The sequence below is a fragment of the Peromyscus maniculatus genome, chromosome 3 (assembly GCF_049852395.1).
Source record: "Peromyscus maniculatus bairdii isolate BWxNUB_F1_BW_parent chromosome 3, HU_Pman_BW_mat_3.1, whole genome shotgun sequence".
In the NCBI taxonomy this organism is placed as follows: domain Eukaryota; kingdom Metazoa; phylum Chordata; class Mammalia; order Rodentia; family Cricetidae; genus Peromyscus; species Peromyscus maniculatus.
In genome coordinates, this window is record NC_134854.1 from 37,999,583 (window position 1) to 38,023,180 (window position 23,598).

Below are 23,598 nucleotides of genomic sequence, written 5' to 3' on the forward strand. Positions count from 1 at the left end.
GTTGTAGAATATTATTTTAAGATGTGCTACATTTGTTTAATGACACAAAGATGTGTTGCATTCTTTTATGTTGCATTTGTTTAACTCTGTGAAGCTGTGTTACTCTGCCTATCTAAAACACCTGACTGATCTAATAAAAAGCTGGATGGCCAATAGCAATGGAACAGAAAGGACAGCTGGGGTTGGCAGGCAGAGAGAATAAATAGAAGGAGAAAAGAGAAGATCAAGTAACAAGAAAAGGAGAGAAGGAATCCAGGGGCCAGCCACACAGCCAGACACGAAGTAAGAAGGAAGGAAAGATATTCAGAAACAGAGAAAGAAAAAAGTCCAGAGCAAAAGGTAGATGGGATAATTTAAGAAAAGCTGGCAAGAAACAAGCCAAGATAAGGCCGGGCAGGCATTTACAGAGAATAAGCTTCCATGTGATTATCTGGGAGCTGGGTAGTGGGCCCCCCAAAAGAGTAAAGAGCCCAAAGAGTAAAAAACAACCAACTACACACTCCTGGTTGTAATTTATTCTCATTTGCTTATTTCTCATGTCTCATTATTGTGGGTGTTTTATAACCAAGTATATTAACATATTGCCTATTTTGGGAATTTTCTTCCACCTATGCTATAAATGTCTCCTCCTTCCACAATAGACACACACATACACACACCCCAAGCCATCCTCCCTTGTGCATGACAAACCTTTTCCTTTTGAAGGGTGACTTTGGCATGTCAGCCACAGGGATCATTTGTTCTCCTGGACGCACCCACATGATGGGACCGTCATCACTGTCTTTCCGACTCTCTAACTTTAGACTAGATAGTGTTCCCCACGGCAATGTACACTAGAAACAAATAATTACACAAATTAATTATTTTCAAAATATATCTTCAAATACATACTAAAACTATTGCAAGGAGGGATATGTGGTTGGGGTGGGAAAGAGAAGAGGGAAATAATGTAATCATATTATAATCCCAAAAGAAAAAACAAAACGTTGACCTGAAAGTTAACAGATGAAACAGATTGATAATATAAAAAAATTTACTCTTTAATTCTCCTTATAATAATGTTTACAATGTACTAACAAAGGCTAAAATTAGACTGGAGAAGAAAGAAATTTATTCATATGTTTTAGCTTCAAAAGGTTCTGCTTCAAACACACCAGAAAAACAACTGCGCTCCGATAATTCAGTGAACCACCCTGCTAAGAAGTAGGAGTCAATGTATTCATCATTGGTCATTTTTCTTTCTAGCAAACACAGGGTTATATATTTTTAATAAATCGTGAAAATTAGCAAGTGGTCTCTACACACAACAACCTTGAAAACAAACTTGAGTTTTAAAGAATAAAATGCTTCCTTAATTGGTGATAATCAAATACTAACAACATCAAAAACAGAACCAATCAAAATACTTGTTTAGTAGTTTCTTGAAAAGGCTGATTGTCTTAAAGCAGAAGCTAAATTTTTAAAGAAGTGAGGGAGGGTGGAAGGAAGAAGACAAGATCACTAGGATGGAATGACGGGGTTTTCAATCACCTCATAGTCCCATTGGAAAAAAGAACTAAGTTTTCTAGAAACAATGCTTAAAATAAAATTTGAAGCAACTATTTCAGTAATATTCTACAAAATACTGCTTAATAATGATTATCTGTACTTGACTCACTGGAAAAGGAGAAAGAAACAAAAAGTTTAAAAGTTATAAAGAAAGTAAAATAAAGGGGAGGTGGAGCCAGCATATATAAACGCATAGGCAGGAAACCAGTCACACTGGAGTGAATGAGAAGAGGCAACAGCTTATGTGTGCTGTGTGCCACGGCCCTACATTTCAGGACAGGGTCACACTCATCTCTGAATTAGTGATTATTAAATAATTAACTACCTAGTTCAGAGATTTCTCTCTCAATGGGATACCCAGGCAACCCATAAAAAGTGCAGCCAACAGCTGCTTCAAAACTAAAAGGGAGGGCTGGCAAGACAGCTCAGCGCTGAGAGCTCGGCACACAAAAGGTGACCTGAGTTCCAGCCCCACAATTCGTGCAAATGTGAAAAAAAGAGATGAAACTTAACATGAAAAAGACTGGGGGGGGGGGGGGGAGCAGCAGAAAAGCTGTCTGCTGATGGTTGTGTGTACCTCATGGCTCGTATGTGCCCCAACCCCACATGTACTAATAAGAATGAGCTACATGTTTTATACAGCTGTGCAATCTCCCAGGCCAGTTTCCCACATGTCAAGCCCACACACCTTGGTTCCTAAAATGTGTGCTAGGTATCCTTTCTAGGAGTCTTAAATCCTTGAGTGCTTCATCTACAGGAACAGGCAATGTCAGTTGCTGGCTCACCCTTTAACTGGGCCAGCACAATTAAGTCTGAGAAACTACACACATACACAGCACAAAATTACCGTTTCCTTCCTTTTCCTTCTTCAGATTTAAATAAAATTTTTTAAAAATTAATTCTAAACAGCCATTCATCTGTATCAATAACCTGAAAGCAACACCCACAATTTAGAATGTTACGATGTTCTCTTACTTTTAAAAATGGTGATTCCTCCAACATGTCAAGGAACTCAGGGAAGAAATCTCCCACTTCTTCATCAACGGCTCCCACCAAGCTTATCTGTCGCATGGGGCCAGCTCTGTAAGTACCATGAGAATATGTTCTTTTTACCTGAGGGACATGAATTTAATTCAAAGTTAGACATGTAGACATCAAGTGTTTGCTACTGTTGCATATCAATGAATTACATCGTTTCAGACTAATAAAACATGATAAGAAATAGAGAAAATACAAGGCAAGAAAAAACACAAGAAGCCTGTAATTACAATAAAGAGGCATTTTATAGAAAAAATATGAATTAAGCCAGCTACTTTCCATTTCTTTCTCTGCAAACTACTCATTAGAAGAGTTCAAATAAACAACACTGTATAGACAACTGACTGCACCATCTCCTAATAGCATAAGAATTCCTTGTTTGATACATGATGCTACTAAGAATATTCAAAATGACACATCATTTTTCTAAATCAACAGCTCCTATCTTTTATTACAACTGTCAAATTAGCCCCATTACCAAAGGTTTAAATGTCAAAAGCCACTAAAGATTATCTTTCATTCTGGATCAAGATCTTAACTAGTGGCCAGTTCACATTTCTATCATGAACTCTGATGAAATGGTTGAAATTCAGAGTTGGAAATCCTAAGCCATAAACTCACTTCTGCTATCAACCAGCTAATTTCAGATATCACATCAACTCTTTCTGCTCACATTATGACCCCAGATTATAGAAGAAAACGTAATGGTCATAATATAAAGCCCCTGTTAAAATGCTAGCCACTGTGTGACATCCAAATGTTCAAAAAAAAGCAGCCTACATCTTTCGGTTTGCTGACACTTGGATTTCCACAGGCACATTTATTCTTCACAGAATGACAGTTTGTTAGCATACAGAGAATAGAAAAGAGTAGGTATTATTTTAAGCTTATTTTCCTAAACAAACTTTAATCAAATTCCCAATGATCATTTTTTACAAAGTAAGACTTTGTGGCCACTGTATTTAGAAGATCGGCTGATCAGTTTGCCTAGGACTGACCTTCCTAGTTTAAAACACAGTCCTGTAATATGGGCAAACCTAGATGGCCAAGCTTTTGTCTCCTTATAAAATCTATACAACTGCAGCGACATAGTATTAAGTTATGCAAAGTGCCTTAGTTCCAACCCACATACTTTAGGAAACGTTACAGTAAATACTCTATTATACTATATAGAGAATAACTGTAAGACATGAGAATTTTACTCTTATCAAAATCAACAAGCATTGATTCCTTAAGTTTTTATCATAATGAGCATTGTTTATTTATAAGAATTTCAAAGTTTAACTTTTCATTATCCATTAAAAAATTCACTAGTCGGATTCACAAACCAAGCCCCAAGTCACAAAATGTATAGATTATACCCCAATCTTACAATGAGGGTCTGACCTACTGCTTGGATTCCACAAACCGAGCCCCAAGTCACAAAATGTACAGATTACACCCCATCTTACCTAAAAGGTCCTATCATCAGCAGTTCTCAACCTTTGAGTTGCACCAGATATTTACATGATGATTCATAAGTTTCAAAGTTACAGTTATAAAGTAGCAATGAAATAATGTTATGGTTGAGGGACATGAGGAACTGTATGTACTAAAGGGTCCCAGCATGAGGAAGGTTGAGGACCACTGTCCCATAGAAACTAAACTGAAAGTCTAAACTTGACTTTCCACCACTCTCAGGCTCTAGTAGCTTATGTGCATAAACAGCACCATCGTAGGAAACTTGGTCTTGAGTGTGGTTCAGTAAGGTAGTCTTTAACAAAGCTAAGGTTACCAATCTGAACTCTAGTGAATATATCAGAATACAACATGAAACTCTGTTAAATGATTCTGCATTCGTGTCCTTGGTTTGAGATCTGCCTGTGACCAGATGAGTTATGAGACACCGAAAGGCTATTCAATAGAGAAATGAGGGCTGAGGGTACAGATGTGTGGAATCTCTAGCCTAGCATTCATAAAGTCTTGGGATTGATCCCCAACACAGGGAAGAGGGGGAAGGGGAGGGAAGAAGTAAAACCAACTTATGCTGTAAGAGTCAAATTTTGCAAGGGTTTTGAAATGTAACAAAGGACAATTTAGGGGGGAATATTTCTACATCACACAGGCAGTTACATTTCCTGTGCAGGCATTTATTTAAATATCACCTATGTCACTAACCGGTTCTAAACACCAACAAATCCTTGTTGTTGTTTTTTTTTTTGTTTTTTGTTTTTGTTTTTTTAAGATTTTATTTATTTATTATGTATACAGAAGAGGGCGCCAGATCTCATTACAGATGGTTGTGAGCCACCATGTGGTTGCTGGGAATTGAACTCAGGACCTCTGGAAGAGCAGTCAGTGCTCTTAACCTCTGAGCCATCTCTCCAGCCCAAATCCTTGTTTTTATTTGTGCCCATGCACAAAGAGAAAAACAAAACACCAAAGCAAAGGTGGTGGAGGCCCACACCTTTGGTCTCAGCAGAGGCAGTGGGTCTGAGTCTGAGACCAGCCTGGTCTACAAAGCAAGCTCCAGGACAACCAAGCCTCCACAAAGAAACTGGGGGGGGGGGGGGGTCCTCTGGAGACACGGCTCAGTGGTTAAGAGCACTGGCTGCTCTTCCAGAGGACCCAGGTTCAATTTCCAGCACCACATGGAAGCTCACAACCGTCTGCAACTCCAGTTCCAGAGGATCTGACACTCTCACACAGATATATACACAAGAAAAACACCAATAAAATAAATTGTAGATGTAACCAACCGTCTTATTAAATAAGAAACACAGAAACAATGTAAAAGAGAGAGCCGAGAAGTCAGAGCTCAGAGCTAAAATCTCACCCTTCCTCCTGCTGTCCCAGCTTCGCGAAAAGAGACCCACTTCCTGTTGGTTCGTTTTTTTATAGTATGTTGTTCTGCCTTCTCATTGGTTGTAAACCCAAACACATGACTGCCTCGTCACTGTCTGAATGTACAGCCCCCTAGGTCTTAAAGACATATGTCTCCAATGCTGACTGTATCCCTGAACACACAGAGATCTTATGGGATTAAAGGCGTGTGCCACCACCGCCACACTCTTGCTATGGCTCTAATAGCTTTGACTCCCAGACAACTTTATTTATTAACATACAATCAAAATAATAATTCAGTACAATTAGATTACCACCACAATAAATAATTTAAAAAATACCAAAACATTAAGTTATGAAAAATGAGATAAACACATGTCCACTTTACTACATCAAATAATTAACAATGACCCATTTAGTATATGGTTTATCATGAGAGAAAGTGGCCTTTGAAAAAGACTTTTCAATGAGTGAATTCTTCTAAAGTAGTAAGCACAACTTCAATATGAGCTCTCCACAGACATGAGTATGTTTAACACACTTTCAAAGCAAGAAAAAAGAAAGAAAGAAAGAAAGAAAGAAAAGAAAGAACTTTTTGTCCTATATGCAATAATTAAATACCTGCATACAAAAGACACACCAGGAAAGAACACTGTCTAAAGTGAATTTAAAGGCGATTTCGGAAATAGTGGAAATATAAGTCTTAAAGTATATTATTTAGCTAGTATGTAAATAAAGACATACTATGTTCGAAATAATTTATTTCTCTAAAAAGTAAAAAGCTGGCTTCTGCCCCACTATCATGTAACGTTTTCTTAAAATTCAGATAACTATTTCCACTGCACAAAAAGAGGAAGAAGGCTAGTGTGTGGTGCACATCTTTAATCTCAGCACTCAGGAGATAGAAGCAGGCAGAACTCTATTGGTTGAGTCCATTCTGGGCTATACAGCAAGTTCCAGGACAGCCAAGGCTACAGAGTAAGATCTTTCAAAACGGGGGGGGGGGGGGGGGGGGGGGGAAGGGGCAGATGCAGATAGGTGAGCCAGACCTATTGGGGAGGTGACACAGGTTATTGTGAATTTGAGGCCAGCTGAGCAAGGGAGGTGGAGATACTAAAACCATGATTAAGTTTTAAAAAAACAATAGCTAATACTCAGAAAACCAACATTTAGCCCCTGTAAAGAAAAATCTGTATGTTTAAATATAAATTAATTTATCATTAACAGAAAAAAAATGGGTCAAACCTGTTAGAGGCAATAGTGCAAAAGGTATATTGTAATATTATTCAACTATATTAACTGATTCTGGCTGCTTTAGATGACAAAGATCATTTCATTAATTAAAATTCTTTATTAATCCAACCAAAAATATGTTGAAATGCAACATTTAACCGAGACAAACCCATATGAAATCAGTTAGAACAATTCACTTGAAGTTTTAACCATGGTAAAGTAATAATAAGGTATTCAAGTTGAAAAAGTATATGCCCCTTTTCTGAAAACTATACAGATGGCAAAAAAACAAAATACATATGCTTTTCATAAAAATACAAATGGTTGATTTTGACCCCCATTTTATTGCAAAAGTGTGTGTCATACTCAAAATGTACTTATTGGATAAAGTTCAACAATACCACACGAAAATAAACCACCTATAACGATCTCTAGTAGGAATGACCCAGAAGGCAGGCATGTGGGAGAGAAGGGTAAGCAAGGACTGGAGACTCTCTGAGTAGCTGAACAAATGTCACTGGACTGTGGTTCATAAAACCCTCACTGTAGGCATGCGATCCTGTTTTAGGCACAGTTACAATAATCTTTTAGATCAGATCAAAGGGATTAAAAACCCACAAATGTGGAATTGAGGAGGAACAGTGATAGGCACAGCTGCAGCAGCTCATTATAATGTATTAAGTCATTATAATGACACACGGGACAGAAATGAAAGTTAAGTCATGGTGCACATGTTCCTTGAACCTTTAGTAAAGATACAGTCATATCTTTATGGTCATATACGACTATCTTTACTAAAATCTCGGCAACTAAAGACTGTATCTTTACTAAAATCTTGGCAACATTAATTAAGAAAAAAAATCGCTTATCTGGAAAACCTCAAATCCTGATAAACAGATGTAACACATTTATTTCTATTTACTTCATTAAACCATCAACCCATCACTTTGATATACTTTAAAAAATTAACCTTAAAAAAAAACAAAAGATGTAACTATTTGCTTCTAAAAAGTAAATGCAATGAATTATAAACATTATATAGTTCCTATAGATTTGAGCAGGGGATGCATAGACAGATCTCAAAAAAGCCAAGGAAATGACAAGCATGACATATGTAGCCATATATTATTTGCAAAAAAACTATATATGCATGGTGCCATTTAGAAGACATGTAACATGAGCACATAGAAAAATGTTCAACATCATTTACTCATTCGAAAATACAAATGAAATACAGGATGTAGCTCAGCTGGTAGAGTGCCTAGCATGCAAATATGCAGACCTTCCTGGATTCAAACCGCCCCCCCCAGGCTGCATGAATCCAAGTATACTGCTTAATCTAAATCTTCCCTGTAGTCTCTTCTCTCCAAAAAAAACCCCTATATTATCATGGTCGCACATCTCTGAGTTCAAGGCCAGCCTGGTCTACAGAGCGGGTTCCAGGACAGCCAGAACTACACAAAGAAACCCTGTCTGGAACTCCAGCTTGGCCCTGCATGATCAGGAAAGCCCCATTCCTGTGTGTCTCTCTCTCCAAACTCCCCCACTCAGAGAATCTCCAAATCCAAACCAAGGAAAGGCACCAAAGAACTCAGTACCACATTCTTGGTAGTACTGTGGCTCCCTCCCCTGAAGTTGCCTCTGCACAACTAAGCTCCCAGCTAAAGCTCAGTTTTTGACCAAACTTGGGCACAAACCCAGCTTGTGGCGAACGCATCATAACCCCTCATCTACAACCTATAGAGTCTCCCACTGTGGGTGCTGCTTCTCTGGCCTGCATCTCTGGGATGACAGAACCTGCCTGGGAGTCGCTTTGCTCAAACAAACCTGTTATTATACTTTTTCAATTTGGCTTGATCTATCTGGCTTGCTGCATCAGTGGAGAAATCTATTATGGGGAAGGGGGACTAGAAAACCTATTACTTATAACACCTGCATGATTAAAAATAAAATAAAAAAAGAAACACTGCAGCTATTCTTAAAAAAAAAATGAGCAGAAATAAACTCCTAAGACTGAATGCTATTTTTATTACATAGAGACTGCTCCATTTGGGGAGCAGAATAGATAATGAGAGCTTTTAGAAGATGAAAAGTGATTTACAAGAAACAATTGTTATTTCTCAAAGTACATTCCTTGAAACTAGGTTTCTATAGTCAAGTAAGTTTGGAAAATCCCTTTGCATTAGATGCTCATAGGTATACTAAATTTTTGAGAAGGCTCAGAGCAAATAAACCTAATTTGTTTGACCTAGGAATGCATGAAATATTTTTATTTCAAAACCTGTTTTAGCACATAGCAATCCATAAAATACTTAAGACACATCCATTTAAACTGTATTAGTGTCAATCAGAGTAAACAGAAAAACAGGTTAAATGTTGGCAGAAGGTACTTCTGTCCCATTGTTCATTTCAGGGAGCAGAGCAGTCTCTTATCTTAGTAAGTGGGTTGTCTATCACATTACTGTCTAATATTTGTTATTATTTGTTTATTCAGTGGGTGTATGGTCATGGGAAATGGAGGAGGGAATTTGGGGTAGGGGTTAGAATGTGTGTGGCTGTACCAAGGCACATGTAAGAGTGCAGTGTGGTAGTCACGGGACAACCCATGGGAGTTCATTCTTTCCTTCCACCATGCAGGTTCCAGGGATCAAACTCAGGTTAGGCTTGATGGCAAATGCCTTTACCTGTTAAGCTACCTCCCTGCCCCCCCCCTCCCCGCTCTGTGCATTCTTACTGATAACAATCTATCCACCATCTGAGATAAAGGAAAGTGCCACAAGGGGGAGCCACTTCTATGCTAATTCAGGCACATACTTTCAAACAGAACTGCAATGGATGGTTATTTAAAGTGTGTTGGGGGGTGTGGGGTCAGAGGTAGAATCAGCTGTCTACCTCAATCATTCTCCACCTTAATTTCTGAAATATGGTCTCTCACAGAACCTGAAATTTGAAAAGTTGGTCAGACTAGCTTGCTACCAGACCTCAGGACCTCTCCCGTCTCTGCCTCCCTGGAATCACAGGAGTGCTCAGCTGCCATGGGTTTTTCTGAGGATGCTAGAGAAAGAATTCAGGTCTTCATGCAAGCACTTTATGGACAGAGACTTCTTTTCGGTCCCTTTATCATTTTATTTTAAAAATATCTGTAACTTCAATAAAAATGTTATTACTATTAATTTTTAAATAAATAAGGCAAATAAACTTTCCCAATTAGAGCCTTTGGTGCCCGCCCCATAAGACACCTATCTGTAGACACCTTTACTGTATAATAGCATGTAAGCACTTCTTAGTCCTAGCCAACTTGTAATGTAGCTTTCTCACTGATCAACCCTTAATCATCCTTCTTTCTCCCGAATCCTTAGTCTCGGGTATACATTGTAGACTCAGCTTCTAACAGATCCATTTTTTCAGGTCCCATGCACGAGGCCTTGTGGGATTGATCTGCCTGGCTTATTTCACTTAATGTAATGCTTTAGTAAATGGCAGACTTTATTTCTAATTACAGAACAGGAATCCATATGCATATATATACATATATCATACATAATTCTTTATCCTTCCACTGGATAAGACTGTTTCCATTTCTTGGCTATTAAAAATACTGCTATGATACAAATAACAGTACAGATATCTCCTTGACTTACTAATTTCATTTCCAGATATATAAACAGCAGTGAGAATGCGGGACCACATGGTAGTTTCATCTTGATATATTTATGGATTTTCCATACTCCATTCTGTAATGGCTCCACTAATAATATTTTCACTAATAGTCCATTAGGATTTTCTTTAATCTGCCTTCACTAGTACTTGCTGCTCTTTGTCTTTTTTATAATACCTATAATATATACTATATATTTATATAAACAATAATAAAAACACTCTATTTTTAAGTTTTAAAAAAAATCTTTTTTTTTTTTTTTTTTTTTTTTTTTTTGGTTTTTGGTTTTTAGATTTGTTTATTTGAAGGTGGGGGAGAAATGTATCCCACAGCACACATACGGAGGGATTGCTTCTCTCCTTCACTGCAGCACTCAGGGCTCAGGCTCCTGTTGCCAGGCTTCGTGGCAAGGGTCTTTACCCACTAAGCCAACTCTCAGGCCCTGAACCATTCTACATGGAGTGAGGTGGCTCCACTGTGGCTTGATGTGTGTTTCCAGAAGAGCAGAGCCCAGAAAGAGGCCCACAGTGTGATCAGCTGACTCACAAACAAGAGAAACTGCAGGTACTGGGACGTGGGCATCTTTTCAACTCACGCTAAAGCTTCTGGATGCCTGCTATATTCAAACCACCAACCCTGTTTGAGTTTTGATTTTTTAAAGACAGAGTTTCACTATCTAGCCCATGCTAATCCTGATACCCATGATCTTCCTGCCTCAGCCTCCTGAGGACTCAGATCACAGGCATGCCCCGCCACATCTGGATGAACCCTGATCTTTTATCTCCTGCTGTTCGATCATCTGAGATAAACTGTAGATTTAAACGTGAAAGAAAAAACAATAAAAGTTTCCAGAAGAAAATGCCAAAGAATGTCATTATCTTTGGAGTAGACAAAGATTTTTAAAATAGGACAAAAACTACATTAATCATAATTGAAAAAAATTATACATTAGATTAAACTTGACTTCTAGGTGTCAGAAAACACTAAGAATGATAAATCAAGACACCGAGTGAGATGTATTATTTGGTAATACATTTATTCAAAAGTTACTAGTTAGGAAAAAAGAAAAAAAAAGGGCAAAAGAGTGGAACAGAAACTCTACCAAAGACAGTACTTAGTATACAATAATCATAAGTAAAAGGCGTTTCACATCTTGAGTCATCAGAAAAATTAAACTACAGGGAAATACTAACTGCTGAGTTCCCACAATGGTTAGATGAAAAAGAACTGTGACCGAAAGTATATAGTTCACTATTGATGTGAATACAAACTGGTACAAGAATTTTTGAAAAACCAGTAATTAACCTATCAAAACCAAGTATCTGTGCACCTTTTTATCCTGACATTCAAATGATAGGTAGACTTCAACACAAACACATTTGCACAACAAGCACATGAACAAAAATATTCAAAGCCCCTACTGTAACAACACCAAAGTAAAACAACTAAAATGTCCACTTATAGTAATTAGGACAATTATGATACATACCTACAATGGAATACTACTCAACAATAAGAAAAATGAACACTGCTGTTACAAGATGGATGCCACAAACATAATACCATGTGCCATTAAACTTGAGTTCAAAATATGTAAACCTTTTGTCTGAATTCAGTATAATAGTTGCCTGGGTGTTGATGTGCTGGGGCTGGAGAAATGGCATGATGGTTAAGAGCATTCACTGCTCTTCCAGGACTGGGGTTCAATCCCAGAACCCACATGCAGCTCACAGCTGTGTGCAACTGCAGTTCCAGGAATCGGACACACTCTTCTGACATCCCCGGGCTCTTTCACACATATGGTACACATACACACAGTCTGGCACACAAACACATACACTTAAAATATAACTGAATTCATTTAAATGTTGGAGTTCAGGGAGATTGGCAGAGTAGTGATAAAGAATGGTTTGAGAAAGACCTCCAGCTCCTTTCAGCTCTAAACTCAATGGGTCTGTTCACTTCCTGAGTATTCACCTCTAATATACACTTGTCCGTGTACACATTATCCTTCAGTAAGATTTATGGGAAGAGGGATCAGTTCCTGGAGGGAAACAGATTAAGAGACACAACTTTTAAAACTACATGTGCTGCATATACACAATGGAATACTACTCAGCAGAGAAAAACAATGACATCATGAGGTTTGCAGGCAAATGGATGGATCTAGAAAAAAATCATCCTGAGTGAGGTAACCCAGACTCAGAAAGACAAATATGGTATGTATTCACTCATAGGAGGATACTAGATGTGGAACAAGGATGACTGGACTGCTACTCACATAACCAGTGAGGATACCTGGAAAGCAGGACCCCAAGAAAGACACGAGGATCGCTCAATGATGGAGAAATGGCTGAGATGTACATGAACAACCTGGACATGAGTGGGAGCAATGAAGGGCGAGGGTTGAGGGAAAGAGAGGGGGAGATCCTAGCTGGATCAAGAACAGAGAGGGAGAACAAGGAATAGGAGACCATGGTAAATGAAGACCACATGAGAAAAGGAAGAAGCAAAGTGCTAAAGAGGCCCACAGAAATCCACAAAGATACCCCCACAAAAGACTGCTGGCAATGGCCGAGAGACAGCCGGGACTGACCTACTCTGGTGATGGGATGACCAAACACCCTAATAGTTGTGCCAGAAACCCCATCCAAGGACTGAGGAATCTGGATGCAGAGATCCATGGCTAGGCCCCGGGTGGAACGCCGGGAGTCTAATTATCGAGAAAGAGGAGGGTTTATATGAGCGAGAATTGTTGAAACCAAGGTTGGATAAAGCACAGGGACAAATAGCCAAATGAATGGAAACACATGAACTATGAACCAAAGGCTGAGGGGCCCCCAACTGGATCAGGCCCTCTGAATAGGTGAGACAGTTGATTGGCTTGATCTGTTTGGGAGGCATCCAGGCAGTGATACCAGGTGCTGGGCTCATTGCATGAGTTAGCTGTTGGAAACCTGGGACTTATGCAGGGACGCTTGGCTCAGTCTGGGAGGAGGGGACTGGACCTGCCTGGACTGAGTCTATCAGGTCGATCCCAGTCCTCGGGGGAGACCTTGATCTGGAGGAGGTGAGAATGGGGGGTGGGCTGGGGGGAAGGGGAGGAGGGCAGGAAGGGAGAGAACAAGGGAATCTGTGGCTGTTATGTAGAACTGAATAGTATTGTAAAATAAAATAAAATAATAATAATTAAAAACAAACAAACAAAAAAAAAACGACATGTGCTGTACACCTGCAATTCCAGCAATTAGGAGGTAGAGGCTGGAGGATCAGGAACTCAACTCCAGCCTCAGCTATGTAAGAGACTAGACCACCCTGGGCTTCACCAGCTCCTATTTCTAAAACAAACAAATCAACAACAGAACAGCTCTCGCTGGGAGAACAAGAGATTAGAAAGAACTGATCTAGGTAAGTCTGCTCACTTTTTTCTAATATGTTAGTCTTCAGACTCCAATTTTATTAAACCAGTGCTCAAGGACAAGCCCAAAGCTAGTCCCACTCTGAAGACAGCCTCAGTCATCTAGGCTTTTTTGTCTGATTTGATCTCTTTGATTTTTCCTAAGCTTTCGATAAAAGAAAATGAAATAAAGAAAGAAAAGAATACAGCCAGGTGTGGTGGCACACACCTTTAATCCCAGCACTCTCAAGGCAGAGGCAAGCAGATCTCTGTGAGTTCGAGACTAGCCTGGTCTACAAAGCAAGTTCCAGGACAGCCAAGGGTATGCAGAGAAAGAAAAAAAAAAACCCACAAAAAATTAGTTAAATTAAAAAATAAAGGAATTCAATGTGAGGAGATTATAAATGAGAAGTTCACTATATATTTTTGCTCCACACTAAATAAGTAAGATGGTTTGATAAAAGAATGTGGATTTCGCAAAGATTCTAAGACTCAAAAGTAGTCCTTGTAGAGGACAAGTTTGAGTCAACAGAGTAAAAGACCTGGGGTCAGAGCCACAGCTAGCAAGAGAAAAGCAGCATTTGCCTAGAATTGCCTATACGGTTTACCTGAAGAAGATTGAAAAATCAATGGAAACCAAGCCCAGTGGCTCCTGAGATCCACACACTGGACCTGTTAACAAATGCAGCTCCTCATTTTATTTAATAACTAAAGCAAAGTTTTCATTTTATAAATATTACATAAAATGAAAACTTTTTTTATTACATTTTATTTACTTACTGGGAAAGGCACATGTGGAGATCAGAGAAAATCTACAGAAGTTGGTTCTCTCCTTCTGCCCAGTGCATTGGAGGGAGCAGGCTCAGGCAGTCAGACTTGGCAGTAAGTACCTTTACTCACTGGGCCATCCTTCTAGCCACCGTGAAATGAAAGTCTTATCATTTACTGTAATCCTACATTCATTTTTAAAGTTAACTTAAAAACATCACCATTAATACATGAATGTGTTTATCGCATTAAGAATTACTGAAACACACTTGCAAAGTATGACAGCAAGAACATTTGTGATATTGTGCAAACAACTTGAAGTCTAAGAAACAGTATAAACCTTGCCATCTAGCACAGTAAGTGACACATTAACGACAGGAAAATGACCTAGGTGGCAGGACTTTCTCCTCTTGCTTCTACCACTCTCATTCCGCCCCTCGGCGCTGGAATATTCATTTGTAATTATTGTATGTCTCTTCATTGCTAAAAATACACCAAAGTTTACCAATATTTAACTACTGTAAAGTGTAAATAAAAGCATGCTACAGAATAACTTACTATTCAATAAATGATAGCCTACAGGCCAGTCCTGACTGAGCCCTGAACCTGTAGCTCTCAGACAAGTTACTATCTGGAATTCTACAAAACGAGCTGGCTAGTAATGAATGCTCTACTGCTTCCTTTCCATTCTAAAATATCCTTTCCAAAGATGCTGTTCTCAAATATGCTGTTGAGGGAATATCCCTCATACATACATTAAAATGTAAATACTGCCCTATTTTCCAGGCTACTGAATGCTGCAGAATACACACCAAACACACTATTGGGAACATCAACTGAAAGAAAACACTCTAGCAAAGGGAAGGTCCGGGATAAGGAAGAGATTTGCTCTATTCCTAGTAGTGCTAACAACTTCAGAATAGTCTATTAGCTAATCTTGCAGTAGAGAAAGATCTCCTGGAGATTTTCTCTATCCTCCCCATAAACTAGAATGTTACATCAGTTACTACCACCCCCGGCGGGGGGGGGGGGGGAGGGGGGGAGGGGACGGGGACGACACGGGACGACCAACAACTATAGTCAGGGGCTGGAGACATAGCTTAGCAGTAAAGAGCACGGATTGCTCTTCGAGAGGAATTTCCAGTACCCATATGGCAGCTCAAAACTGTAACTCTAGTTCCTGAGGATCCCTCACACAGACATATAAACACCAATGCACATAAAATAAAAATAAATACATTTTTAAAAATTAAAAAAATCAACTATAGACACCCGGCTCTGTGTGAACTTCCCTTCACCTATGGTTCGGTGACAAAAGGCACTGGCTTTTAGACAGGCCACACTTAGAATTCTGCCCTCCGGCCAGCTACAATGACTGCACATGCGCAGCTCAGGAGTTAAGCAAAGGGTGTCTTGCATCTTACGTCATCAGTGCGCTGGCGTGGTCACGTAAGCAGCGTATGCGTGGTATAGCTCCATAAGCCCGCTTCACCAGGAGCCCCGAAAACGCCGGATGCAGACCCCACCCTCTCTCTGCTCTGCTCTCCCCCCACCTCACTGTCATCCCCTCTGCTCTCCGCACATGCTCCCCCACCCCTTCCTCCTAATAAAGCTCTCCACTACTAAGCAACCAGGTTCTGTCATGACCACGACCTTTCTGCCGGTAACCAGCACCATTTTTCATTCATTTCACACTCATAAAAAGCCTCAAACTCGATTTTGTTCCAGTTTCTAAAACAATGTTCTGTAGGACAGAATAGTAAACGGAAATTAGCTTAAACTGCTGTGGTGGTCTGGATGAGAAGGCTCCCCCAGGCTCCCACCTGAGTATTTGTTTCCCAGTTGGTAGACGTTTATGAAGGATTAAGAGGTATGACCTTGTTGGAGAAGGTGTGTCACTGGGGGATGGGCTTTGAGGTTTTAATAGCTCAAGCCAGTCCCTGTGTCTGTCTCCTGCCTGCCACCATGTGTTTTATATGTTGCCTTGGTGATGGTGTCTCTTCACAACAACAGAAAGTAAGTAAGGCAAACATGCACTAATGTTCTCACATAATTGCATACTAAGTTGTGATTACTTCGTATCACAATAGATTTTATACCAGCTAGCATGCATTTTAGCACCTCCTAACTTGATGGACCCAGTGCTAAGCACTTACAGGGCATCACAAAGAAGATAGTTGTAGGTAATTTACAGGTTTAAAAGAAACTATTTTTAGAACTGGAAAATACCTAGTTAATTTTACTTGGTCCAAGTGAAATCCTTGTCCAAAGAAAAAGGGGGAATGTATGTGTGTGGGGTGGGGTGGAGGGTAGACCCAGAATCTTAGGTATTTCATTAACTGATTTTTAAGTAGAATAAAAAAGCAGAAATTGAAATTTAAAGTTAAAAATTCACATCAGGAAGTTACTCCCAAACAGTTTCACTGTAGTCTTACCTTTTTACCTGAAACCTACAGTAAAATTAAGAGGAAAAACACAAGTCTATCTAAAATGTACAATTAAAAGCTATTAAAAAAAGATCCCCAAAAAACAAAAACTCAAAACCTCTTACCTGAGCATGAAAATTGGACATAGTCGTTGTCTCTATATCTTTCTTTCCCAATATCTCCATTTTCACTGGTGAATTGGGAAAATTATATGAAAAGTAGTCTAGAAAGTCAGGTAAGTAAGTAGCTGCCCCATGAACAATACCCATTACATAGAAAGCCGCAGAACTTTTGTTTTCACTGAACACTAAACCCACAAATTCTTCGGCAAATCTCTGCATCTCCACAGGAGACAGGCAGGAGAGCTCGTCACTGTAGGCGTGGATGACCGACGCACCTCCATTAGGCTGGTGTTCAATATGAAGGAGCTGCTTGAACTCCAAAGTGTCCAACCTTTTAAGGTTCTTCTGAACTCGTGGTTCCTTTAATGAGACAAATGGCAATTCACTGTCATCAGGAATTTTAGAATCACGGTTCTTGGAATCCAAATGCTTTCCAATGTAATCCTTTATGTTATCATTTAAGATGCCTCTGGCTTCCCGATCTTCAGCATCAGACAGCAATCCTGAACAGATGGTCTGAATAGACTTGCTATACATTTTTGGACGCTTTCGTTTTTCATTCTCTTTGTGTTTCTTTTTCTTTTTCTTCTTTACTTTTTTAATTTGTAAGTCTTCTACACTTGTTTTTGGTTTCTCCTTCCCACCTGTTGGGAAAAATTTTTTTTGAAACTCCATATTTTTAATTACTTAAAAAAAAACATGCTTTTAGGAATTGTTTTGTAATAAATAAATTTACTTCTGACAATTCTGAAAAACCACTGAGAATTCGTTTTCTATTCAAATTTTATTTTGTCTTTCCTTCTCTCTCATCCGTTCTCTGCTTTTACATACACACAGAGACACCAGGCTCAAGACTGCCAATGAGACACAGCCGGTGCTAGTGCTCACCCAAGTAATGAGTGAGTCAAGTTTCAGAAAGTGTAGTCTTCAAATGTAAAAAGCATAAGCTCAGAATAAATGTGAGCAATACCCTTCAGATAGTTCTCATGGATATATTATGAAGTTTATTTTATCTGAAGTTTTAAAAAATCAAATCCAGCCAACCAGCGGTGGTACATGCCTTTAATTCTAATACTCAGGAGGCAGATGCAAGCTGATCTCTGTGAGTTCAAGGCTCCCCTGTCTACAAAGAGAGTTCCAGGACAGCCAGAGCTGTTACACAGAGAAACCTTGTCTCAAAAAAAAAAAAAAAGAAGAAGAAGAAAAAGAAAGAAGAAAGAAAAAATCATATCCAGAGGCCAAGGAGACTCATAAATCACAAAGTCAGAAGCATTCGCATAGTATGACACCAGTGTCAGAGCAGAGCACAGCACAGCAGTCCCTCAGCTTCTCCCTTCCTCCTCAGTGAGCTACCGAGTTCTAGTCAAGACCCAGCAGGTACCCTACAGGAGATGACAAATCAGAATCCTCTCTCCTACACTGCGTTCCAGTGATGCCCAGGTGCTAGGTAAAGGAAAAACAAGAGAAGGACATGAGAGGAGAAGGGCAATGTAGCTTAGACACTCAAGAATTTCTGTCAATGAAGGTAGCAGATTCTGGGTCATAATCCCAGAAATTCCAGGAATAAAAGACTAACCTAACGCACACAGGCTGCTTAATTAGAAAACTTATTATGTATGTACACAAAAGCACACGCATCATTTACATACACACAATAAATATTTTTCTATTTTTCTTATATAGAAATAAGCAGACTATGAAAATGCATATGTGTTACAAAAGTTTCCAAAGATAAATATAAAAAGGACAACAAAGTAACAATTCAGAAAAGAAGACATTGTTTCCGCTCCTTTCTTTCTGTTTTTGTTTGGAAGGGGGATTGTTTTGTTGAGTAAATCTGTGTACCACACCCATGCCCGGTACCTTTGGAAACCAGAAAGGGAGGTGAGATCCCCTAGAAACAGAGTTGGAGAGAGGTGTGAGCCTCCATGTGCAGTGCTAGGCATTAAACCCAGGTCCTCGGAAAAGAGTAGCCAGCACTCTTGACCGTGATTCTTCTTGCTAGACCCCTTTTTGAGGAGCTCTGTTGTTCTGACTTTTAAGGCAAGATGACATTGGACTCCTGATGACCCTCTGAGTCGGCCTGCAGGGACTACAGTGCTGGGGTTACAGGCCTGGGCCATCACACTCCACTTTGCTGCTGTTCTTACGACAGGCCATAAAGAAAAGTATCCCAACCTGCCTATGTGGGGGGAGGAGGTATGCATTTTTTGAGATGAGTCTCAAACATGGTACACAGCTGAGGATAACCCTGAACTTGATCCTCCTCCCTCCTTTCCCACATCCTGAGATTATAGGCATGCCCTCCACACCCAGTATTATGCAGTGCTGAGGACAAAATCCAGGGCTTCAGCATAGCAGGGTGCACTTCATCAACTGAGCCACATCCCCAACTCTTTTTTTTTTTTCTTTTTGGTTTTTCGAGACAGGGTTTCTCTGTGTAGCTTTGCGCCTTTGCTGGAACTAGCTTTGGAGACAAGGTTGGCCTTGAACTCACAGAGATCCACCTGCCTCTGCCTCCCGAGTGCTGGGATTAAAGGCGTGCGCCACCACCACCCGGCCCCAACTCTTAAAATGCTTCTTTTACATGAAATTTTCCATGTTCACATGTCTCTCATTTTTTTAGTTTTTATGACTAAGATGTTCTACCTATTTTCAAAACTAAACCACTCTGGCCAGTTCCCAAAAGATTTGAATCTCCAAAAGAACCACCTCCACCTAGTGTTTTTCCTTCATTCAACATTCTTTCACTTTTTAGTGTGTGTGTGTGTACACAAGCTGCTACGTGCACAGCACAACATGTGTGCTGCAATCAGGACAACCTTCAGGAGTGGGTTCTTTCTTTCCATGTAGGTTCCAGGGATCAAGGGGTCAAATTTCAGTCATCTAAGTCAGTGATTCTCAACCTGTAGGTCACGTCCCATAAGCTATCCTACATATTAGATATTTTCTATTCATAGCAGTAGCAAAACTACAATTATGAAGTAGCAGTGAAATAATTTTATGGTCGGGGGTCACCACAACATGAGGAACTGTATCAAACAGTCAAAGCATTAGGAAGCCTGAGAAAACAAATTCTGTCTAGGTATGTACTTCCAAAACATCCGATCAGGTGAACACCTTAAAAACAAAAACTAGGGACTGAGCATGTTACTCAGGTGGTGCAATACTCGTCTGGAACGTAAGAAGCACCTGGGTCCAATTCCAGCACTACATAAACTAAGTATGGCAGCATACAACTACAGACCTGACCTCAGAGGTATGGCTACATATTAAGTTTTAGATTAACCTGGGATACATGAGATACTGTCTCAAAAATTAATAAATTACTCAAAAAAAGATAAAAAATAAAGAGTAAAACAGTGGAGTAACGAAATGAAAGAGCAAAGAAGTCTTAAGCAAAATCCAATAAAATAAGAAAAAAGTATCAATAAGATTAAAAATATAGCCCGGCGGTGGTGGCGCACGCCTTTAATCCCAGCACTCGGGAGGCAGAGGCAGGCGGATCTCTGTGAGTTCGAGGCCAGCCTGGGCTACCAAGTGAGTTCCAGGAAAGGCGCAAAGCTACACAGAGAAACCCTGTCTCGAAAAACCAAAAAAAAAAAAAAAAAAAAAAAGATTAAAAATATAATTTAAAGGGTATATAGGTTGCTTGTTTGTGTTTTGGTTTTTTTGACACAGGTTTCTCTGTATAGCCTTGGCTGTCCTGGAACTCAGGGATCCACCTACCTCTGCCTCCTGAGTGTGTGAATTAAAGGCTGTGCCATCACCGCCCAGTTTGGGCATAGGTGTTAATAGCAATCTCAAAGCCCATAATGGAAAATACATGTAAATTACACAAATTAAACCATTTTGAAATAAACAAAACCTCACTGCAATGAAAATGTTTAAAATCTAATTAAATTCACACTTAACATATTTTTGTATTGAAATAAAACAGCTGGGCCGTGGTGGCGCACACCTTTAATCTCAGCCCTTTAATCCCAGCACTTGGGAGGCAGAGCCAGGCCTCTGTGAGTTCGAGGCTAGCCTGGTCTATAGAGCGAGATCCAAGACAGGAACCAAAACTACACAGAGAAACCCTGTCTTGAAAAACAAACAAACGAATAAATAAATAAATACCCTGTAACCAATTACATTACTTTGAAATAAAATAGACAACATTTAGTCTATTCCCTAGTGTTCAGGATGAACCAAAAAAATATTACAACAGTCAGCAACTTAAAAATGCAAACTAACAAGTCAAAGGAGACTCTTATGATGGACATCCAGGAGCTAAATGATCCTGGCAAATTACTTTGTAATTAACTATTACAGTGTGCAGAGGAGCTGATATGCCTAAGACTGCTTGTTAGGCTGGCCCTTGCCTGGGGTTTGGAAACTTGAGTTCTGAAGGGTCCCTATAGTGTGCTTCACTGTTCTCACCTGTACAGGTACTGTGATGTGTGCTGAGGACTTGTCTTCTATAGCTGAGTGCCGGTTTTCCTTCTGGAAGTCTAATGGCCTGCAGTAGGCAGACGGTGTCGATGTACCTACTCCCAATAAACCGAGTCACTAATGAGCTTTCCTGGTCCAAGACATTCTAGGCATGCTGTCACAACTTATTGAGTTAAGCATGATCCGACATAACTCCACTTAGAGAAGAGTCTGAGACACTTATGCTTCATTTCCCACAGATGTTACCCCATGCACATTTCCTTCTATGCCCATTTTCCTTTTACACTTTCATAATAATAAATCATATCACAGGACCAATGATTATGCTGGGCCCCTGCGAATCTTCCCACCTCTTTCTTCACAGAACCTGAATGCAGGCTTGGAAATCCCCAAAGAACAGAGGTAAAATGTATTCTTTACGTTAAACCAAACTAAGGAACTAGCTTGTATTGGAAAGATTTTAAGAACATTATATATTCTCTCTGTTTCTACATATACAATTCTTTGGTGCCTATATAGAAAATTTTTAAGTATTTTAAGGAGTTATCATTTTGATTATCAATACTCTTGTCTTACAGTAAAAATACTGAAAGTTCACATTACTCTAAATCTGTAACTCTAACAAACCCAATGATTCTGATATAATAAAAGCCTGAGATAAACTTGGAACAGAAAACAGAACTGCTGTCTCAGGAACGTGGACAACTCTCAAATTATGTATGACTCAAAGTAAAAGGATGCTGGAGTGCAGAACAGACAAGGACACACAGACTGGGGTGGGAGAGGACGCCACACATGGGGGTTGGGGGGTGGGGGTGAGAGGACTCCGCATACACAGACAAGGACACACATAGGAGGGGGACCACATGACACTCCGAATACACAGACAAGGACAAGGACAAGGGGACAGACACACACACCAAGCACCACACACACACACACACACACACACACACACACACACACACACACACACACACACGGCAGTGATGGGAAGGACTCCACATACACAGACAAGAACACACCCACGGGGCGGAAAGACTCCATATACGAAGACCTGGGGGTTGAAGCGGGAGTGCCTAACTGAAAGCAAAAGAAACAGGAACAGAAAAATGCAGATACACATTCAACAAGGGATAACGGACACCCACAGACAAGAGAAGAACTCATAGAAACAAGCACATTGGCAGCGGTACAGCAGAGAGGTGGTGTCCATGTGACCCTAGTGACTCGGCCTTAAAAGGCAAAGGGCCAAGAGCTTGGGCCAGCAAGGGCTATACAGCAACCTCCAGGACAGCCTGAGAAGGCCTGCCTAAAACAAAAGGAAAGGAGGTGGGAGGGAGAGGAGGAGAGTCGGAAGAAGGAGAGGGGGAGGGAGGGGAACAGAAACATATGCTTTGGGTGGCGATTATAAAAACTTGCTTTAAAAATAAATAGATCGCTGGGTGGTGGTGGCGCACGCCTTTGATGCCAGCCTACAGGCAGAGGCAAGTCAACCTCTGTAAATTCAAGGCCAGCCTGGTCTACAAAATTCTTGGACACACACAGAAACCCTATCTTGAAAAACCAAAAGATAAATAAATAAATAAATAAGTGTTCACTGATGATAATTTCTACCAGTAACCTACATATATCTTTTAAGCTAACAAAGTAAAAAATAAATTTTACCCAGGAAAACTGGATCGTTTTTCATATCTGATATAGTAATAATACATTCAACTCTATTACCATGCACAGAATACAGAAGCACTAACAGCTTACTGATTTCCAGCCTGTGGTCTCTGAGAAGCAATTTTGGTTTTTAGGTCTGCATGGGTGTGCAGGGTGGTGAAAGCATGGGTGAGGGCCAGAGGACAGTCCTGGGTGCTACCCTCAGGAACACCATCGACCTCCTTTAAAGAAAGGTCTCTTCTGAACAAGGAGCTCACAAACTAGGCTCGACTAGCCAGAAAGTGCCAGGGTTCCTCCTGTCTCCACTTCCCCAGCAATGGTATAACAAGAGGGCATTCACAATGCTGATTAACTTTCACATGGGGTCTGGAAATCAAACTCAGATCCTCATGCTGAAGAAAAAAAACACTTCACAACAGATCTATATCCTGGCTCAACAACTGTTGAGGAATATTTGTTTACACTGTAAAGATGTGT

General features: G+C 40.0%; 1 protein-coding gene across 1 annotated transcript in view; it reads right to left on the reverse strand.

The window, feature by feature from the left end:
- Nucleotides 1–23,598, reverse strand: part of Rsbn1l (round spermatid basic protein 1 like) — a 68,052-nt gene that overhangs the window by 10,595 nt on the left and 33,859 nt on the right. Inside the window, exons 3-5 of the mRNA XM_076566336.1 lie at nt 17,017–17,657; nt 2,524–2,661; nt 691–833 (exon numbers count right to left, since the gene is read on the reverse strand). Of these exons, the coding sequence (XP_076422451.1) occupies nt 691–833; nt 2,524–2,661; nt 17,017–17,657 (922 nt within the window). The remainder of the gene's footprint in view (nt 1–690; nt 834–2,523; nt 2,662–17,016; nt 17,658–23,598) is intronic.